Source organism: Bombus bifarius, unplaced genomic scaffold (genome assembly GCF_011952205.1).
Source record: "Bombus bifarius isolate JDL3187 unplaced genomic scaffold, Bbif_JDL3187 scf7180000007974, whole genome shotgun sequence".
NCBI lineage: Eukaryota > Metazoa > Arthropoda > Insecta > Hymenoptera > Apidae > Bombus > Bombus bifarius.
The window spans coordinates 2,269,105-2,289,500 of record NW_022884360.1 but is presented as its reverse complement, the minus strand read 5'-3'; the positions used below and the strand labels follow the sequence as shown (position 1 = coordinate 2,289,500).

Sequence of the window (20,396 nt, the reverse complement as noted above, 5' to 3'; positions counted from 1 at the left end):
ACCTGTGTATGCAGTACGATGGCCAGCATTTTTAACAATTTTTACACTAACAAAGTAAATCTTAAGAATTACGTGCTTTGTTATTACTCATATATTTACGATATACTGACACACCCTGTATAATGCTGACATCTAATAAATAAGCACGATCTATTACAAATGTCGTATTCGTTTATAACTTACTTTTATACGCGTAAGAAGCTGACTTTATACACTCTTCGTTCATTTCCGTTAACAGAGACTAACGTCATTGTTATTTGGCATAATTGATCTACGAATGGCGAGAGGTGTATCTTCATTGGAACATTGTCAGCAGAAGGCCTTACGTCTGAATGAACAATTTTTATACAGGGTGTATCATAACACGTGGCACACATTTGAGAAATGGACAGGTGGCAGAAAAACAAGGAAAAATGTTCGTACGAACATGTGTTCTGTCTTCTACCTTGTTTCAAAGTTATAATCACTTTTGAGTTTCAATGAACCGCGTTCCGCTCGAAACACGCAAAAATTTGCGTGACATCTTGGTCGGAAAAGCTTGTAGCGCGATCGTAAAGGAGGTTACTTCTGAGTTGGGGTCTTAAAGGTTATTAGAATTCTATTATTTATTAGACTATTAGAATATTTATAAGAGGTTCTTTAGAATTTCATATTACTGCGCTCGCAATAGCTAGCCACGTATAGTAAATTTAAATAAAAAAATATTGTAATGAAACAAATTGTCGAGCTTTGTTTTTATCTGAGGCAATATCGCGACTCGAATGCAAAAAATGTTAAATAAGAAAAACTGCGAAGCCATTCCATATTATTATTGTCTTATTTATAAGACAATTTCTGAAGAATTGAATGGAACATTTTCAAGGCATTCCAACGTACTTTAACCTTCCAACACAAAAGCAAGGGAGGGCTACCTCCTCAGTGTACAAAGTTTATGTCGACGTAAAGGAATTATTATTATTGCAGGCAAACACGTCCGTGCAATTCGCAAGTGCTAATCATCGTAGAAGGTCTCTATGCAAGCTCACAATGGTCGTGCAAAATAATTTTGCGATCTTTCAATAATTCCAGGTGTGTGTCAAACAATACAGACAGAGTGGAGCCATTTCGAGCACCTTCTATGGAGGTAAGCAGTTACGGATTATCGAAACACGAAAAAGGCTATAACTTTGAAACGAGAGTCGGATAGGACACACGTTTGTGCGAATTTTCTTCATTGTCTTTGTGCCTCCTGTCCACTTCTGAAGTGGGTCCCAGTGTTGTGATACACCCTGTATATCCTTCATTTCCTTTTCCTCTCCTTTTATTAAAAAAGAAAAAGTTAATTTTTCATGTAACATACATCTTCTTGATTATGCATGGTTATTTATATATTTGCATCTGACTTTCTTTGTTTTATTCATTTTAATATTTTTCATATTTTTTGTCTGCAGTTACTTTATTTATTTATGAAGAAATAGAAAGGAAGAAATAGAATTTAAAAGCTCGATGTGTTTTGTACTAACCGTTTATGGTAAACGTCTTGGGAAATCGAAGAATATCAGATGTGTCGGATATTATCACGTTATAAGTCACTGTCGCATCAAATATATGACTAAACTCCATAGCAGCAGAGTCCGCACTATTTCCCATTAACCATCGAATCAAACGTAATCCAATTTGCGTATCTTTATGCAATGGAAACCATATAAATTAATTAATCTTTAAATTAAATAAACCACATGTACCTATAGAGACCCTCCACCTTATCCGAGCACAAATTATTCGAATACCCTAACGTTCTACTATCCGAACGTAATACAAGGGTCGTTCAGAAAGTATTGGGTTGTCCGGAAAGTTCATTTCGATTTTTAAGGAATTTGGTGGACATGGAAGACCATATTGAAAAGTTTTTGCTGTGATAAACGTGACAGGTTCTGAAAGGATGGAATATTAGTATGTATACTAAAATTACAAATAAAGAAAACTTTTTCAGGTGCATCTGTATCGTTGTTATTTGAAAATGGGTATTACTTTCTGGACGACCCTCGTGTTTCTCAGTAACCGATGCCTTTCTCCACACCCAATATCTAGATACATATTTTATCGAAACAAATAAAAATAATTAATTAAAAAACTGTAACAGAATTAGCAACAGTATATGGTGTTGGAAAAGCCACGTTCGCAAGAGGTTAGAAAACAAAAACAGAATACTGAAGATTATCCAAAGCACGTGGATTCCTTTGAAAGCCCTTAACCTCAATTGATTCATCAGTTTGGGTACGTACCTAAATATCGAGACCAAAAGAGTCGTTCTTTAGGATCCAGGGTCTTTTGAAACATGTAAGCAACGCAAATCCAAAGTTGTTTATTTTTCGATGGTATTGGCACAGTCAGATTCAAGCGACACATTTCATTATAATAGTCCTGTTCCGTGCAAATGCATTTCTCAATTTGTTCGTCCCATTCGACGACGATATTATCGGTTAGTGATGTTTGCCATTGTGAATTTATCTATATTTCAAATCAAGCGGTTGGAAATGTTCATCTCTATAGGATGTCACGTCATGTGACAGACGTGTTATTGCGTGTGTCGTTAAACGATTATAGCAACAAAAATAATATACGAGATGAGCGTTGACGAAGATATATTGCTACTATACAAAATATTAGGTTATCTCAAGAGTGTCTTTCTTTTACAAAACATGTCTTTTACAGCATCTTTATACAAACATGGAACCTAATCTGCCAAATGTTGTGGTCTTTATCTTAATAGAGCAAAATGGATCATTAAATCACGACATTTGATCAACTAATATAAAACAAAGAATGTTGTGTATCTATTATTTCCTTATAAAACGAAAGAAACTTTTGGGCCAACCTAATATAAATACATCAGGAATATTTACATCTATTACAAACAGATGATATCAAATATCTTTTACGACCGCAATTTCAATGAATGACGAACGAGAGCTTAAAAGAAGTAGGTCGTAAAAGTATTATGATGTATTCTGACTATTATGTGATGTAAATATTTCTCATACCGGCTTATACCGATTTTCTTTTTTATTGTTATTCTTTAACGATGCTTCCATTGACGTATCTTTGTATGACATCTTTTATTCATCTTGACCGCTAGAACCTACTGGCAACGTATGCAATCGTACATTGTTCTTTAAATTAAATCACTGTCACGATATAGCGTCAACGCGTTTTATACGCACTTGAATAATAAAGTCGCCCATCTTTGATTGAAAAATGATCCAAAAGCTTCGATGGGAAGGCGAGAGGCACGCCACTGTGACCGATAGATGGGCTATTTTAGTACCTTCTTTGACTACGATTGAATTTTGATTTAAAAACAATCTCCGAGGTATCTTTCTTAAACGTAGCTCAGACCATCGCGTCTGTTTCAAAGTATCTATAAAATAATTGCATCTTTAGATCCAAGTATATTAAAAATTATTATTCGAATTGTAATATGTTAAAGAAAAATATACATATATTGTACAGGTATAACGTAATGCTGTATAACAGCTTTTTTGTAACATGTTATATACAGAGTGCGGCCGAATAACATGTACAACCGGGTACGAAGTGATTTCTTATGAAAAAATAACAATAAAGTATGGAATAATATTTTTTCATTTAAGGTTTAGTTTGAAAATTTATCAAGTATACTGGAACATGGCTAACTGCGGACTGCCCAGTACCAAATAATCGACAGGAGGTCGTTTTATGTGTGAAAATAAGTCGAAAATGCAGAATACAATTTTTTCTCAAAACGCTTTGTGTCCGAGAAAAATAAATTTGAAAATTTATCAATCGCGTGTACTAAACATGCTCTTAACTGAACGCGTTCGAACTTTATTTCCTTGAAAATGGTGCCCCGAACGGACAAATTTTATTCTACATTCTCGACTTATTTTTACACGTAGAACAACCTCCTGTCGATTATTTAGCACTGCCCAGTCTGGAATTAGCCATATTCAAGTATACTTGATAAATTTTCAAATTCCATTTACTCGAAAACTAAACCTTAAATGACAAAATTTTATTCCACATTTTGTTCCTATTTTTTCATGAAGAATCATCTTGTTTCCGCTTGTACATGTTATTCGGCCACATCCTACGCAGTCTCGATGTCTAAAATTTAATCTACAAGCAACGTTCGAATATTTATAATCATCGTTTAGTTATCGATTTATACTAATGTCTGGAAAGTAAGCTTACTTACTCGGTTTAGTTGGTCGCTCTTCCGACGCCCAAATTTCGTATTCCGTCGAATTTTCATACGGTACATTGATAGTTAGAGTTTTTTCGACTGCTTGGTACAGCTTGCTGCATATCGTATATTCATTCGTAATTCCTAAACAGTCGGTTTGACCCTCCAAAATGAACATTTGATTCTTGCTAAAATGAGGACCAATCGTGGATCCACAAAACAGTAAATAAGCTGTTGAGAAAGGATGCTGGTAATTGCGATAAAATCGAAACTAAAATAACCTTCCTCGCATTAAGAATAATAAATTTTGAGTTACGTAGGATACAGGAAAAGGAAGATAATTCAAATCTTCTAAATGTTAGTCAAACTCTATCTCATGCTGAAGAGAGAAAGTAGTTACCTTTAGTCTCTTTTATTTTCTTAGCGTGGAATTGTATCTTTATTATGGCAGTACCGTGGCCGTTAAGATTGATGATCGGTTGTGACGATACTATGGTAAAAAATTCATTATCGTTGTCAAAAAACAACAGCAAGAAACCGACGCTGTGTACGGTTGGATTTGTGAAATTTAGTTGCCTGGTTACAGTTTCGGTCAAGGGGCAGCTAAATTTAATCTGCAAACATCGTTAAGCTTCAGATTTCTATAAAAATTGTATCCCTACAGAAGTAGACGTTCGCCTACCTTAGCCCTAGGGGTATACGTTGGCAATATGTTAAATAAATATCTAACCAACATCAACATTTTAACGCAGTTTGGATAGATGATTTCCAATGGTGAAATTACAAAACCAAGTCGCATCTTCTTCCACGCGTTTGTCACGCAAATAGCATTGTGCAGTGCCTTCGATAATAAAGTGCGTATATTGGTCATTTTTATGAACGTGTCACAGCCACTATACGGTATTCTTTAATGAGACTATCGTGAGCGTAGTAGTAAAACTTGAAACCAATCCGAAAATGTACAGAGAAGTTACAGGACATTTTGTGCAAACACTTATCGTTAGTGAATAATTAGCACTTTGTGGACCGTACGCTCTGATAAGCATATAGCCTGAATTACCGCGTATTTTTGCAGTGATTGAAAAGATTCAAAAGATCGCTCGGAAAGTTCGTTGCAATTTACATTTCGATTCGATGCACATTTATTGAATTATATAGGTGCAATTTTATTCCACAACCTTCCTCCATGTTTCACGCAACTTGAATCCGCAAGACTTCCGTCCCTCCAGAACCTCTCGGGTCTTTCGGCGAAAAACTTTCCAATATGATTTTTCACGTTGATTAAATTCCTTAAAAATCGGAACGAACTTTCCTAACAATGTTATATCTAATATATTAATAATGGTTTCGTATTATCCAAGCATGTAGTTTAAATACACATTCGTAACATTCTTTTTATAGCATCTATTCAACAGTAGTTAACATTTTTATAGGATACCGCATGAAGTAAAACGCGAATACGCGTCTCCAGTCCGCAAAGTGTTAGTATACAGCGCAAAATAATTTTAAACGTACAATTAGCGCTAAAGATCGTCTCGTTAAATATTGTGACTTATCAATGTAGTATAGACTTTAATTAGTAACTAATATTTAATAATTATTAACGAATAATTAGCTGCTCAAATACTTTGGTGATCTTTACGAAGTATATGTTTTCAGTAGATGTTTTGTAACTTTTATACATTTGCTTTTTGTACATTTTCAGATCAGTTACAAATTTGACCAGTATAATCACGATGGTCGTGTCTCGTTACTGATGAGTATATTATAAAGATTATAGAATATTATAGAAATTGCAAAATATTAGAAAATATATAATAATATTTTGCATAACATATACGTAATAGGCTTCTAAGAGTGTTCGAATGCTTTCGTCAGCCACTGTATGCTGTATTACCTCCTCGTAACTTCGTGGACGGATATAAATTCCACTCAACTCTTCCTCAATGAGAAAAGGACAATAAGCAGCTGTGACAGCAATTAAGACAAGGGAATCCGATAAATCTCTGTCGAAATTCTCGATGTTTCGAGCCTCTGCCACGTCTTTACTTTCATCGGGATTTAAAACCACGCGACGATCGGTCATCCACTCTTGTTTACGTGCCTCTTCGTAATGCTGACGCAACCATTCCAATAAGAATGATTCATCAAAAGAATAATTATTGTCAGGTGACTTGGACGATATTTCTGTGCTGATGTTTCCAATTATCGTATTGTGAGTTTCGTATTGCTTGCGGAAGCTGGAACATTCAAACGAGTGATTTTCCAATTAACTTTTGCAATTCTTTGAGCAAAAATTATGCTACGCGTAGGAATCCTACTGCATCCTGCAATAAATTCTTCATAAGTGCGTAAAGATCCGCTGCCTAATAACGACAGACACATTAAAGGGAAGAAAAAATTACATGGGGAAGCAAGTTTCATACTTTGTGACAATTAAAAGTAGGTGACAATTTGTTTGAGAGCAACGTCTGATATATGTTTAAATTTAAACGAACCTCGATATAGAAGGCGCTGTAGATGCTCGTTGAATAGTAGATCGTCTGGAACATTGCGGGGTGAACGAAGGCGAAGATTCGTCTTTACCTTTGCTCTCAAGAACGAGCGGTAATACGAAACATTTGTACGTTTGTAAGATCACATCTAGCCAGCATTGTTTGCTACGACATTCGAACTTCAGCGGTGGCAATTTTTCTTGCATCGATAGCTCTATCCCCGATCTTCGTGTATAGGCCTGCAGTATAAATTTCTTGAGAATCAAGAATGCCAGTAACAATAAAATGAATAATAATAATAATATTACTATGACAAGTTTTATATAATTCTATTTTCTCTTCTGTAGTATATTCACTTTTAAAGCGTTGGAAATTTTGAATTTTTATTTTTGAATTTGACAGAAGAACTTCCCCTGCTTATATTAATTAATCCTTTCAGGATCGAATTCTTTTCTATGAGAAAATTTAGCGTTATAATTACTTTAGAGCGTGAACTTTCTAGAAGAACGATGTATTCCTCGTAATTGAGTAAAAATTGTGGTTGAACGTGGCACAAGTAAGCCCCATACTTCGTCAAGAACTGAAGAATGTTGTCGTAAAGATTATATATGTAATTTACCCTGTCGATATCTTTTGCTGGCAGTTCTTTGCTGCGGAACGAAAACAGATTTACGTACATGTACATATACAGGATGTTTTATGTAACTAGAAAACTCAAAATAAAATAATGGAAAATAGAAAAAAGCAATTCGAGAAAAGAATTATCTACAAATATATTGTATTATATTATATTATATTAATATCGTTATATCAGAATTACATCGTTAGTTTCATAATACTCACAATTGTCCAATGTAATCATAAATGGTCGGTCCTATCAACGATTCGAGCACGCTCACGAACCCTAATTCCGGGCCTTTCCGTGTCGCAGTTTTAAACTCTGTTGGTTTCTTTGAATAATACTTGGACAGTGCCATTTTAATGCACAAAATGTCAGCATAAAAGTTAAACTTGAAAGGCCCACTGTGCATCCACTCTTCTGCGGCCTTTAGCGTTTGGTTCATATAAATTTCAAACTCGCTATAATTGAAATAACATATAAAGATAAAAAGCGAAGCTATTCACAGCCGTCCTGAGGCAATTATAAAATATTTCTGTTATGCTTCATTTCTTTTACAGAAGATATGTCCAAATTAGAGATACAATTTGAAGAAGAGTGAATCTATTATGAAAAGGTAAGTTGCAAATATAGAATAACAGAGTTTTCGTACGGAGCTTTATTTCAGGATAAATCGATGTTGAAAATTCTTCCGCTATGCATATACTTTCGCTTACCTATATCTGGACTGATGATTATGAAAATGGTGTAAGTCTAAAACTTAAGGAAGTTGAGTTTTTAATTTATCTCACGTTATATTATTCTATGCAATAATATGCGAGATTTTTTGCACGAAAAATATTCGACTTACGTCATTCACTGGCGTAAATCACTGGCACATCTAACAGATATCACCAGTGAAACATGATATCGCCAGTAAAACATGCTATAACTCTGAAGGAAACTCACTCGCTCTCGCCATCAAAAGGAAAGAAGGGATACTGCATTGCCTCTTGAAAATCTTCGACTTTTGATTCGGATCTTGGGGTGGTTTCTTTTGATTTTTCGTTTGGAATTTCTGCTACACCTTTCTTCGTATCTTGCCCCAATTTATCAGCGTTGTTAAGAACCTCTTTCTCGTATGGGACCACCTGCGATTCGTGCACCGCTAGTTTCAGCTTACTTTCCATCAATTTTTCAATCGATACTCGACTCTTTCGACCGAAATACGTGAGAATGCCTATTCTTGGTTCTGACGTTTGTCTCTGAAATTAAAATATACAGGTTCCAGGCATTCGCAATATGCGCATAATGCGTATAGTATGAGTTCTTGTAAAAAGAAAATTCTCTTACTGGCCTGTAAGAGTTTACTTCGTATTCTTCGTCGTCGGTGAAACTGTCAGACGTTTTGGAAGCTCGAGATACTCTTTTATCGGTGCTCAGTGACCATTGAAAATCGATGATCGGGGTTCTTATATACATGTGCGTAGTCAGCAAACTGTTTTCGGATGTAGCATGAACAATTACAGGGCAGACAGCCATTCCATCGCTGTCAAAGAATTCAACGATCACGCGGAAGGAAACAGACGCCTCGCTTTTGAAAACCATCTTCACCTCCAATTCCGAGTATCTGGTAAAAGACAGTTTACGATAAAGATTATTTCGATATTGTGTTTAATTTGAAGAAGACACATATGTACTTCTTATTTGATTGTTTCAATGATACTTTTCAAAATATTATTAGTATCTCTGTTGCGGATTTTTATGCATTTATGAGACATTACCTAAAAATTGCGAATATACAAAATGCATGTAATGCAAAGACACAGAAAATACTATAGTAAAGTATTTATATACATATGTATACATATACAGTATAACCTATAAATATACAGGGTGGTTGGTAACTGGTGCTACAAGCGGAAAGGGGGTGATTCTACGCGAAAAAAGAATAGAATTTTTAGATTAGAATTTTAGATTAGATTAGAAAATTTTATAGAATAAAATATTTTTTTTTTTCTAATTTTTCCATCGAGACAACGATCTACAGTGAGATGCGTTATAACGTACCGCAGGCGTACCGAGCGTAAATTCAAAGTCGATTTTCTCGAAAACAAAGCGTCAAACGAAAAACTGTTATTCTACATTTTCGACTTCTTTTTTCGCATAGAATCACCCCCTTTCCGTTTATACCACCAGTTACCAACCACCCTGTATATGTACCATATAACATGATTATATAGAATTTAATCTGAACTAATTTTTATCCGAATATAAGTTAGTCGGATAAATACCTGTTCATTAGTGTTCATTAGATTCATTCTTTATCTTAATTCGTTATCCGTTATTGCACTAAGATTTTATCCAACGCTGGATACGATCAATTGCCTTAAACCTAACCTAACCTTAAACCGTAAACGTAAAAGCTAGGACATGCAGCCTATAACAGTATAAAGTACTGTTTGCGATATTTAACGAGCCATACAGATGTTTATGTAAATTACATTTCCTTATTCATGTTAATAAAAATATGAAGTTGCATAAAAACCCGCAGTCAGCCGATTACAAAATCACAACGTTTTCTCTAGTGTTCCAAAGAATTACTTACTCGGAAGCTGGCACGATATTTGTGTCGATAAAATTTATAAGAAGTACGTTTCCCGTATATTGTCCACTGGAATATTCAGGTGACATAATGTTCGACAAGATGACCACGTCTTTCTCGAAGTATCGCATATACAATCGAAACTTTTTTTCCAGCGAAGTATTTAACGGCACAGGTACGAAGAATATTTCCGAAAATTCCGCCTTGATAGTGCTGGCAGGATATTCACCAACGAGGCATAATTTATTAAACATCTCACCGTTCGATTCATTGCGGATGAATATTGGCGCATCGACGGAATAACTTCCTTGAGACTTGGGCTGAAACGACAGCGAGAACGCACACCTTTCCCCTTTTTGCAACGTACATCGAATGCAGTCCGGGTTAACAGTCGGTTTTTCACCCGCTGACCATTGAATCGAAAACGGACACGAGGCAGTCGAGAAGTTGCTGATGTCTATTTGGACGATCTTCTCCTCCACTGATTCGCGATTTTCTATGCAGAATTCGTCTGACACCTTTAGAATCGAAACTTTATGTACAACGAATAGAACGATCGCGATTATTTTTAGGGTAATTTTGCAATTTTTCATTTTCAGATTTTCGCGCGTTTGCGAAGAATTGAAAGTTGCAGAAATTTATAGTGCACATATCGAATGCAGAAATATATAAAATATACAAAGCAAAATTATAACATTTACTACGAATGTTTTTTTCGAGAAGATTATCCTTGTCGTTTCCATAATTGAACGCTTACGTTGTTCGTTAGGGTGTTGAAATGGAACACCAGTTTGTTAAAGAAAATCAAGTGTCCTGCGACTGTACAATCAATCGGCATCGTCACGATGGTAGGAGGCAATTTTTGCAGAATCAGATTAGGTACGCCGATATAATGATTTTTGAATTGTTTCAAATATTCTGAAGGCTTAGACGATCTGTGACTCGTCATTAATGCAGGGCCGAGTACATCGTTGATGATGATTGGGAGATAAAATGCGTAACTAGCCAAGTCGATGGGTTCGAAATGAAGATGAAAATCCTGGCTAGTGTTTGGTGCAAGCATAGTGTCCTTATTGCCTGTTAAAAATATAGAGAAGTTGCCTGGGTGAAATTTTTATTAAATATCACACTGCTACGTATATCAAACTAATTGAAATTGATCTATAATTAATTATGCTAAATCGTGTTCGTCGTATATCCGATATTTTATTTGAGAAGATATTTATATCTCAATATACGTATTAAACTAACTTGGATCAATTTTAAAATCTTTTTTTGGGGTTTCTTTTCCTAAATAAATGTAATAGCATAGCTAATTGATTATCAATAAATTGGAATTTAAACATACCTATTCCAGGATCTTGCCTCTGCGAGGATAATGAAATACGAAATTCTGGATACTCATTTAGTAGAAATCTCAATTTTAACATAGTCGTTCCAATATTTGATGCGGTGATTAAGCAATGTCGATACGCGGATGCACTTATTCGCCGTAAGTTAATGGAGTTCGGATGCAACTTTAATTGCGGGAACGTTACGTTGCCTGTGATTTTAAACTGAACGTTTACATGCTTCTGTATCGTTAGACGAATCACCAGAGTAAAATGAAAGCATAAGCTAAATGTCAAATAGATCTGCAATGCACAAAATAAGATTTCTTATTATCTCAGTTATATAAAAACTGTCATGACAGATAAAAGGAGCCTGCGAAGGCTGATAGAGAGAAAGGGGGACAAATTTTGCGAAGGTCTAGTTATCTAAAGCCAGAAGGAAAAAGGAAAATGCGGTAGTAGAGAGAAAATGATAAAACTAATAGAAACTGATAGAAAAATGATAAAACTAAATAAAGTATAATAGAGAATAATATAATATTAATAATAGAAGATAATGATAAGTAAACATGATATAAATCTAAAATGAAAGGCAAAAGGATTACTATAAATTAAAAAAAGAAGGTAAAAGAAATCTATAGCGCTATCAGGAAATAAAAATTATAATGATGTTAGGAAAATTCAGAAAGGACAACATCATCCTTAATTAGTATTAGAAAGTAAATAACAGAGAAGAGAAATACGTGTGGAATATTTTCCACTGTACTATGAATCTTCAAAGTTTCATCCAAATCGGCTACACTTGGATAATCGTAATGCTGCTTGTAAGCTTACGTTAATTTAAATTGTTATGGATTCTTAATATCATTTACAATCGATAGAAATACGATACCAATTGAGTGTTAAAATAAACCGTAAGGTTTTTTCATATTTACCTCGAAGATGGCAACTCCACGAGGTGCCAATACTCCGTGAAGAGGACTAACAGTGCATCCATGAACCAAAGACGAAGTATCAACTTCGAATTCAATTTCGATGTATTCAAAATTCCTCAAAACAGCGACCGTTTTTGTCGGCAGGTTTAGTGGAATGTCACCGACATTTATGAGGTCTTTGATGAAATTAACTTTGGGCGTCTGTACTGGCATGCTCACACGTACAGTACTGTAACTGCTGTTTTCACATTTTATTATCAATTCGGTAGAACTGAACCTTGTAAAATCGGGCCTGTAGTATATATAACTGAACAACGAAGCATTTCCACGGACTGCACCCGATATTGGTTCGACGAAGAAGCAACACGTTGCGGGTACTTCCCATCTGGTTGAAAATGGCAGAATTTTAATTATAGAAATTGTTCATTCATATATGTCGGGTTTACATTAGAATTAGGGCTAGGGGCGTGAAACGAATCTTCGTTTGGGTTACACGTTGTCGTTATGCAATAGAGAAGACATTGACTAGTGCAAATACGATTGTTATAGAACCGGACAAGTAACCGTGGTAGTTAGGTACTCGAGAAACTAATGACAATGATCCTAGGTTCAATAACGAATCCGCGGTCGACGGGATGATAGATGAACGTGCTCACAAAATCCAAGTCGGACGCGTAATATTCACCGGTCGTAAGGGGTTACTCTTTTCATCGATGAGATCGCGAGCGAGAATGACTTTCCCGTCCCGATGATGCCACAGAGGAAAACTATAATGGGGTGTGTCTAAGGACACGAGATCATCGGATTCGTCGAGAAAAGCCTTCGTTCAGAAAGTAAGGGAAATTGGCGTTGCTGCTAATTGGTCAATCTCCATATCGGTGGTTAGAAAAAGATGCTAGCCGCCCTCGAGGGAAAGTTGCTAGTGGGAGACGCCGCTCGTTGAAAAATAGGTCTCCCCTATTTTCCCGTAGTTGGGACAAAGACTGTTTGTCTGTTTGAAGGACTTTAGTTGGCTAAATCTTAAGATTTATAACGGGCCCTCGGGCTAGCTGAACATGTACTGCGGAGACGCATCGACATCTGGCAATCATCTTACTCGAAGAATAGGGTCTGCGTGTGGCGAGCTACGGGACAGAGACCGTTGGAATGTTTACTGTCGAGTGTTACAACTATTTCCTTTTTAAGGAGAACTATTGAATTATTCCATGCCTTTGTTAGACAAAGCGTTCATCCCGTGACCGCGGCTACGTTCGGCGACTGACTGTTGCCTCGAGCCCAAGCTCATTATCATAACTCTCGAACAATTACAATCGGATTGAATAACTACAATTGTTCAATTACAGCTATAGTAGACTCTAGGTTACAATGTTGCGGGATTATCCAAAATTCCAAAGGCTCCGGTGTTCTTTCATCTCCGACATATATAAATTAACGTATGCAATAATGTCATACAATCTAATTCACTTTCCCTGGCCAATGAAATCATTTTATTTTACTCGGACAAATCACTCACCGGAAGCTCGTTTTCGCATCCAACTTATTCCTAATCTGAACAGTACAATCCATCGGCCGATAGATTTCTTCCTTGACCAAATCTTCGCCAAGCATTACTTCACGAGAGTCCAATGATAACTGTTTTTCAACGATATTAGCAGTGACACCAAGCTCGAACGAATGATTGTTGTTGATAACGTAATCAATGTAACCATTGAATTTGCCGATATGATGCGCTCGAAATTCAACTAATCGCGTGGCGTGCAGACCAGGTGGCAAAATAATTAGATTCCCTTTCGGGAAATGAATGCACTTGGAGGACAAGCTCGTGAGGCGAATCATGATTGGAAAGTCGTTCAAATTTTCGACGATCAGCTGTTGGTAATTGCGACTTCTTGGGACAACCTACGACAGTGTTGTACTATTTCTATTTTTGTTATACGTGTGATAACGTAAGGGAGATATTGGAACACGGTTAGAAGCGACATATGGAAAGGGAATAGCAGAAGTGAGGACAAGAGAGAAGGAATAGAAGGAGGAACCAGAAATGAGAAAGTTGTGAGATCAGAGAACGGAGGAAATTCTAGTCAAGGGTACAAAGATACATGTATAGTACACGTATAGTGATTAAGGACATAAACTATACAAAAATTAACAGATTTAGACTGGGACCACACGAGCGTTGAAATGATGTCCGTTGCATTATGTCCGTTGTAAAAATATAAGAAAATATTGACAACAGGGGACATAATTCCAATGACTTTGACCTGGACGTAAGTTGTCAAAGACACTCTCCTGAGTAAAATTCAGAAGATTCTAACCGCCGCCAGGTATTCCTTAAAAAGTTATTAACAAAAATACATTACATTAAGTTTTTATTTTAAACAAGCCCAGTACCAATTCCACACGCAAGGGATCTAAAGAGGGTTCGATTTTTGTCCAAAAAACTTTGTAACAGACGCCGCCTTTCACCGCTCGGTGGACCCAGTCTGAAGGAATAGATTTAAGAGGTGAACAATAATAAAGTAAATAATACATATAGTAATGTTAGAAACATTTTGAAGTGTCACGTTAATATAACGATTTTTTTTTAGTTTGAATATAAAAGATATGAATAAATATAAGTATAAAAAAATTTAATCAAGTACCTACCATTCCAAAAGCAAATAAGGTAGGATACATGCGTACGTTGTATATTTGCAAAGGAGAAAGGGGTATTAAAACTTCGGTACTAGCAGTTAGAGTCGATAACATTTTGCCCAAAGACGCAAGGCACTTCACCGTTCCTGATACATCTTTATGTTTCCACTTAGGAATATGAGCAACCTTCTGTATAATTTCTTCGTCGTCCTTGCATTTTATTTCAATGATCTCTTTCTTCGGCTTTATCGTTTTCGGTTTTATCTAAAGATAAAATACAACACAACACTAAATCGTTAGGTGACAAATAAAATATATGAACAAGTATATAGAGTACTTAGCAAAAGATTGTAAAAAATCGTCTACACTATAGCATAGTCCATACTAACAAATCTTTAATATCGATTTACTCAGAAACGAAGCTTCGTACAAAAAAATGTCCCGGTATATTTTCGACTCACTTTTTCACAATATACATATATCGATTCTTAACACAGCTTACTGAAAGAGGTTGTATCGATGGTGTCTTTCTATTATCTGTTAGGGGCTTCCATGTACCTGTAGACGAATAATAATTTTGTAGTCGTCTATTTTCATCTTTGATCTTTTGATCTTTTAATCTTTAGTAAGTGCAAATTCCGAGAAAATTAAGAGCATTATAAAAATAGCACATATTAAAATTACCTTCAGAATAGTCATCGAAAATACTTCGCCCCCGTGGTAAACATGATCGTTTCACGGTGGTCAGCAGTTTCACGTTCACCCTACATTGTACAGCATACCTTCCTACTTTTATCTTCGTTTGACGTCTAGTTTTCGTTGATTCGCACGAGTCGGCTGCGGTGTCGAAGTAAACTTCGAATGACGAATTAACTGCAATAAAAGAAGTCAATTTTTAGAAAATGTTCATTTCAACTTTCTCGAGTGTTTCTAAACGCGCGAACGAAACGGAGCTTGTATAAAAATTTACTAAATATTTTATCATAGCTCTCTTATTTATTATATTTCCAAAGATTTATGATATTTCATATACTTTTGCGTATTATACACATTCTGTAGATTTCTGCACGTTTAAATTTCCTCTAAACGCATAAAGATCCGCGATCTTAACGATTACATACCATTCTCCTTTCCTCGAACTTTCAACAGCACTTCTATAGATCCTCCCGGTTTCAGCATTATAGTTTCTGGATAGCAACGAGCTGATGCGTTACGCACATAGCTACAGAGTAATGTTGCGAATTTTAATGGATTCGATATACGAAGTACACGCTGTGAGTGTTCGCCGACATAAAGTTCACCGAAATAGAGAATATCTGGTTCGAAGCATAAACGCGCCGCTTCCATTTCGCCATGGAGACAGAGTCTTACGGTATCGTTCAGACCAGATTCTATACTGGTTTCGGTCAACGTGGACGAAGAGTAGTCGTTCATTATTGGTACATCTATCGTTGAAATTTATAATATTATTAAATATGAAATGTATCATTGAGAAAAGATTCCTTTCATGCTACGAATACAGTCCTGCAATGTTCACTTTATTATTTCATTATTTGTGGTTCGTTGGGTCTCGATTGTGTTTTTAATAGCGCTATAAAATAATCAAATAAACTTCAGATCTTTATCCTTCACAGTGTTCATTAGATGACATATCTCTCATTCTTCAAGTTTCGATCATGCTTTTAATAGAGACAAAATTTATCTTGTTATTATTTAATGTCATTTACATAGTATTATTCTTGATGGGAAATATATCATGTGGGAAGATTATAAATTCATTATAATCACAGTGTTGAATGTAACTTGGACCGTAATGCATTTATATTTTTGGATATTTAAGTTTCAACGGAAATAGACTTTTATAATGTAAATTACAGTGTGTCTCAGCTAAACGAGATCATTTAAATATGTGTCTTATTAACGATCTTATGAAAAAACTTCTCAACACGAGGAAGAACTATTTCAAGAGGCGAATGCAATGGCGAAAAGAATTTTGTCTGATGTTCGTTCTTTTAAGCAGATTTCAAGAACACCGATATGTTCCTAAATGGCATCCTGTATTTTGTTATTCATCGATTCATGCGTTTTTTTTCTTCTTTATACACGAGTATTAAGGTATTATTAGTGTTTATACATATGGAATACTAACGTTTTTGATGATTAATAGTTTGTAACGCCTCAGTTAGCGCGTTTCGTATACTGTCATTGGCTCCTGCAGTTTTTCACAATAAAATTTGTTATTTCATCTTCGTTAAAGTAAACAAGGAACATGTGGAAAATATATGAAATACAATGTACTCAAAATGTGTTTGGTCTCGGTGACGTGTACTCTGACGATTCTTATGAAAGCCATGAAATCCTTCTCTTGTGTGTTCGATTTCTCTTCCACCGTCTCTCGCCAATGCGTTAAACCGTCTATTGGTGTAAACCTAAAATTACATCTTTTTTTAACAAGTAATTTCGTATTATTTTTTATGTTGTTTATTTTCATAGTTATTTTATTTTAAAGAGGATTTCTTATATTCTTTCCAAATCCGTTTGTAACAAATATAAACAAATGATACTAGAAATATTTATATTGAAAATTTAAAATACATGTTGAATTTATTAACACATTGAAATTTCTTTTTCTTTATCGTAGATATTTTAAATCCAAAATTGTTCTCAATTATTTGTTCAGAATATAACGTACCCTACTTCGAAAATAATACCCTCGAATGGCCCAATACGACCTTGAATCGGTCGAATTTCAAAGACTCTGTACACAGGATACTTTTTGCGATTAATGTCCTACGAAGAGCACACTCGTTATAATTTCCTGCGCGCAAGTCTCCATCTTTCGTTAGTTGCAATTGAAATAAATTACCCGAACGCATATAAGTTCGTTGTCGATTTCGCCCAGCACCACATAACTAGCTACTTGAGAAGAAATATTTCGTACAACAAAGGAATCGTACTTTCGAGTATTTACGACGGTTTGCGAAAAATCGATTAGAGTGAAATCTCCAGTTGTATTCGGATGATAAATTACAAGTTTTGGTACGATTACCTTGACGTTAAAAGGGATGCGTATATTCGGAACCGATTTGACCCTGGAAGAAAAAGAACAGAACTTTTTTTATTATCAATTGTTATTGATTTATCAATTGCTTATTAATTGTTTATTAATTGTTTAATCAGCCTGTGGTGACACGCTCAATTAGTACAAGTTATAGCACTGGAACTAGTAGAAAACAGAAAAGAATTTTGTAAATAAACAAAATAGTAGTTTTTGTAGTTCTAGTGTATATCTGAATTAATATAGGTAAGAAAATTTACCAGAATTCACTGAGAAATGATCCTTCGTTCATGCCAATTAATTCAACAGTCAGCTGAACCGGCTTGTTTGGTTTAACGATTCCACGCATAGGATGAACTGTGATTTCTAAATCATTTGTACCAAGATCAATCGAAAATCTGTTAATTTCATGTTAATAAAGATAACTTGCACGGACCAGCAATACACACGTAAGTACATATATTAACAGTAAGATATTCGGGAGCAGTGTGATCATTAAAAAATAGATTACATACGCGTTTCATTTCAATCAATCCACGAAAATATAAATGAAATTAACATTAAAATACCTTTTAGACTACGTATTTTCAGATACAAGTACCGTAATATCTCTTTGTGTAGAAAATCACAAACTGCATCGAACGTACAAAAAAATTACATAAAAAATGTACAAAAATTGTATAGTTACGTTAAAGTTAAACAAGTTTTATTTGAAATACGTTTTCGAATAATATCTAGTTTAGCATAGTGATTCTTAACCTTTTGTTTATCACGGAACCACTTTAAATAATTTTTTATTATCACGGAACCCCAAGACTTAACTCAAAATTTAAATCCTTAATGTACCAAATATGTATATTTAAAACATTCATCAGCTGCTCGTCAACAACCTTTTTGGATTTTATAGTCTTCCAAGAATCCACGGATAACAGATTAAAAATTACTGGTTTAGGAAATATTTGCGTGGATGAGTTAAAATGAGACACTCTGTATACATACAATACCTGGTACTTTTGCCGCCTTCGTTCCTTAGGGTAATTATTTTAATACCAGAAGAGTGACCAATATCGACGATTCCAAAGTCAATCGATTTCGGTTCGATACTAATACCTTCGACTAATAATTTACAGATAACGCGATAATCAAGAATCTTGCCATTAATCTCAATCGGTATTACTGCACGCAATAGAGACGGTCGCTTAAAAGAATACGTTACTACCGTGTGTATACTTAATCCTGGATTTAACAATATCCCTTTATCCAAACTTTCCACTTGAAACGACTGAAAAATAATTTAATACATGGACGAAAATATCTCATTAATCGACTTTATTTGTTTTTATTATATTTGTTTTTAGGATATTAACCTTCAAAAACATAAAAATTGTTAACTTGTAAAAAGCATGTGTAGTATGATAAATTACATTTGATTTCTAATTAAAAAATTTAATTTAGTTTCAACGTACTATTGACTTGGTTTGATGGATTTTAATAAAAGCCGATTTTTTCCCGGTATTTTTAATAGTGATACGCTGATGACACGTAATTCCTTCGCTAGCTTCTTTAAATTCCATAAAACTAGGATATATATAAACGTCATCGTGCATAGCGGTTGCTGATTGGTCATACGAACGTGGAACTTGTTGTATCTCGATACCTTCTTTCATGAGCACAATGGAACTACTGGACTGAAAAAGATTTAAAGTTCATAATTCATAATCAGCAATTTGCAATTGCAAATGAAACTGAAAACCACAGATACAGAACGTGATAAGTCACGTCATCCTGGGTTTATAGAAGAGTAACTTTAATTCAATATATTACCAAGCAATTCTACAGCAAAAATATTCTTTTATGTGATTTTCGGATTAAATATGTATTTTTGTCACTATCTTGAAGATTTAAAGAATATTAGTGATAGTAATTATAAGACCGAGGATTCTTGTACAAATGCATATTTTTATAGAAGAAAACATAATTTTAAAGAATATAGTTTTAATCTTAAATTTAAAGAACATGATTAAAAAATAAAATCTCGATAGAAAATTGTTTTATCCATCAAGTATTATTACAGAAAACATTATATGCATAAAAATTCTAGTAACTATATGCAGAATAATGTTAAATAAATCAAACTAACGTTATTAATAATTTTATTAATAATTTTTTTCTAAGCATTCTGGATTTATCTTCGAACATATTTATCATTTCATTTCATGAGTTGAATCCTGTAAGTGAGCTACCTAACTTACCACACAAAGAAACCTATAACTGTTACTGCATTTTTACATTTGTCTCTATTGGTTTCCAATAAAATAAGGAAATAATATTTTTGTGTAAGTCCAACATCTTCTTATACCAATTTAGCATACAAGATGGCAAGATTTTGATACGGTGTTCTTATAAAATGATAACGATTTAAAACGTCAAAACTTTTTTTTTCTGATTTTTAAGTTATGTCATTGTTGTAGCAAATTAGCGATATGTACGCGCTAACTTATAAAATTTACACAAAAAAAACCAAAGTTAAGCATAT

The 20,396-nt window shown here is 34.7% G+C and overlaps 1 protein-coding gene across 1 annotated transcript; it reads right to left on the bottom strand.

Moving 5' to 3' along the window:
• Nucleotides 1–66: 66 nt before the first annotated feature.
• Nucleotides 67–19,801, bottom strand: LOC117217019 (cilia- and flagella-associated protein 47-like). Its single transcript, XM_033464287.1, has 29 exons — nt 19,228–19,801; nt 18,865–19,142; nt 18,121–18,258; nt 17,669–17,894; nt 17,495–17,592; nt 17,101–17,231; nt 16,952–17,014; nt 15,924–16,247; nt 15,487–15,675; nt 15,305–15,360; nt 14,815–15,066; nt 13,682–14,067; nt 12,169–12,553; nt 11,251–11,536; nt 10,660–10,979; nt 9,906–10,420; nt 8,651–8,927; nt 8,267–8,562; nt 7,543–7,779; nt 7,181–7,349; nt 6,703–6,938; nt 6,102–6,444; nt 4,887–5,045; nt 4,605–4,818; nt 4,217–4,435; nt 3,204–3,400; nt 2,265–2,490; nt 1,503–1,664; nt 67–328 (listed from the first exon to the last, which is right to left on the bottom strand). The coding sequence occupies exons 1-29, from the start codon at nt 19,237–19,239 to the stop codon at nt 186–188; spliced, it is 6,537 nt and encodes a 2,178-aa protein (XP_033320178.1). The 5' UTR covers nt 19,240–19,801; the 3' UTR covers nt 67–185.
• Between the last annotated feature and the right edge of the window lie 595 nt (nt 19,802–20,396).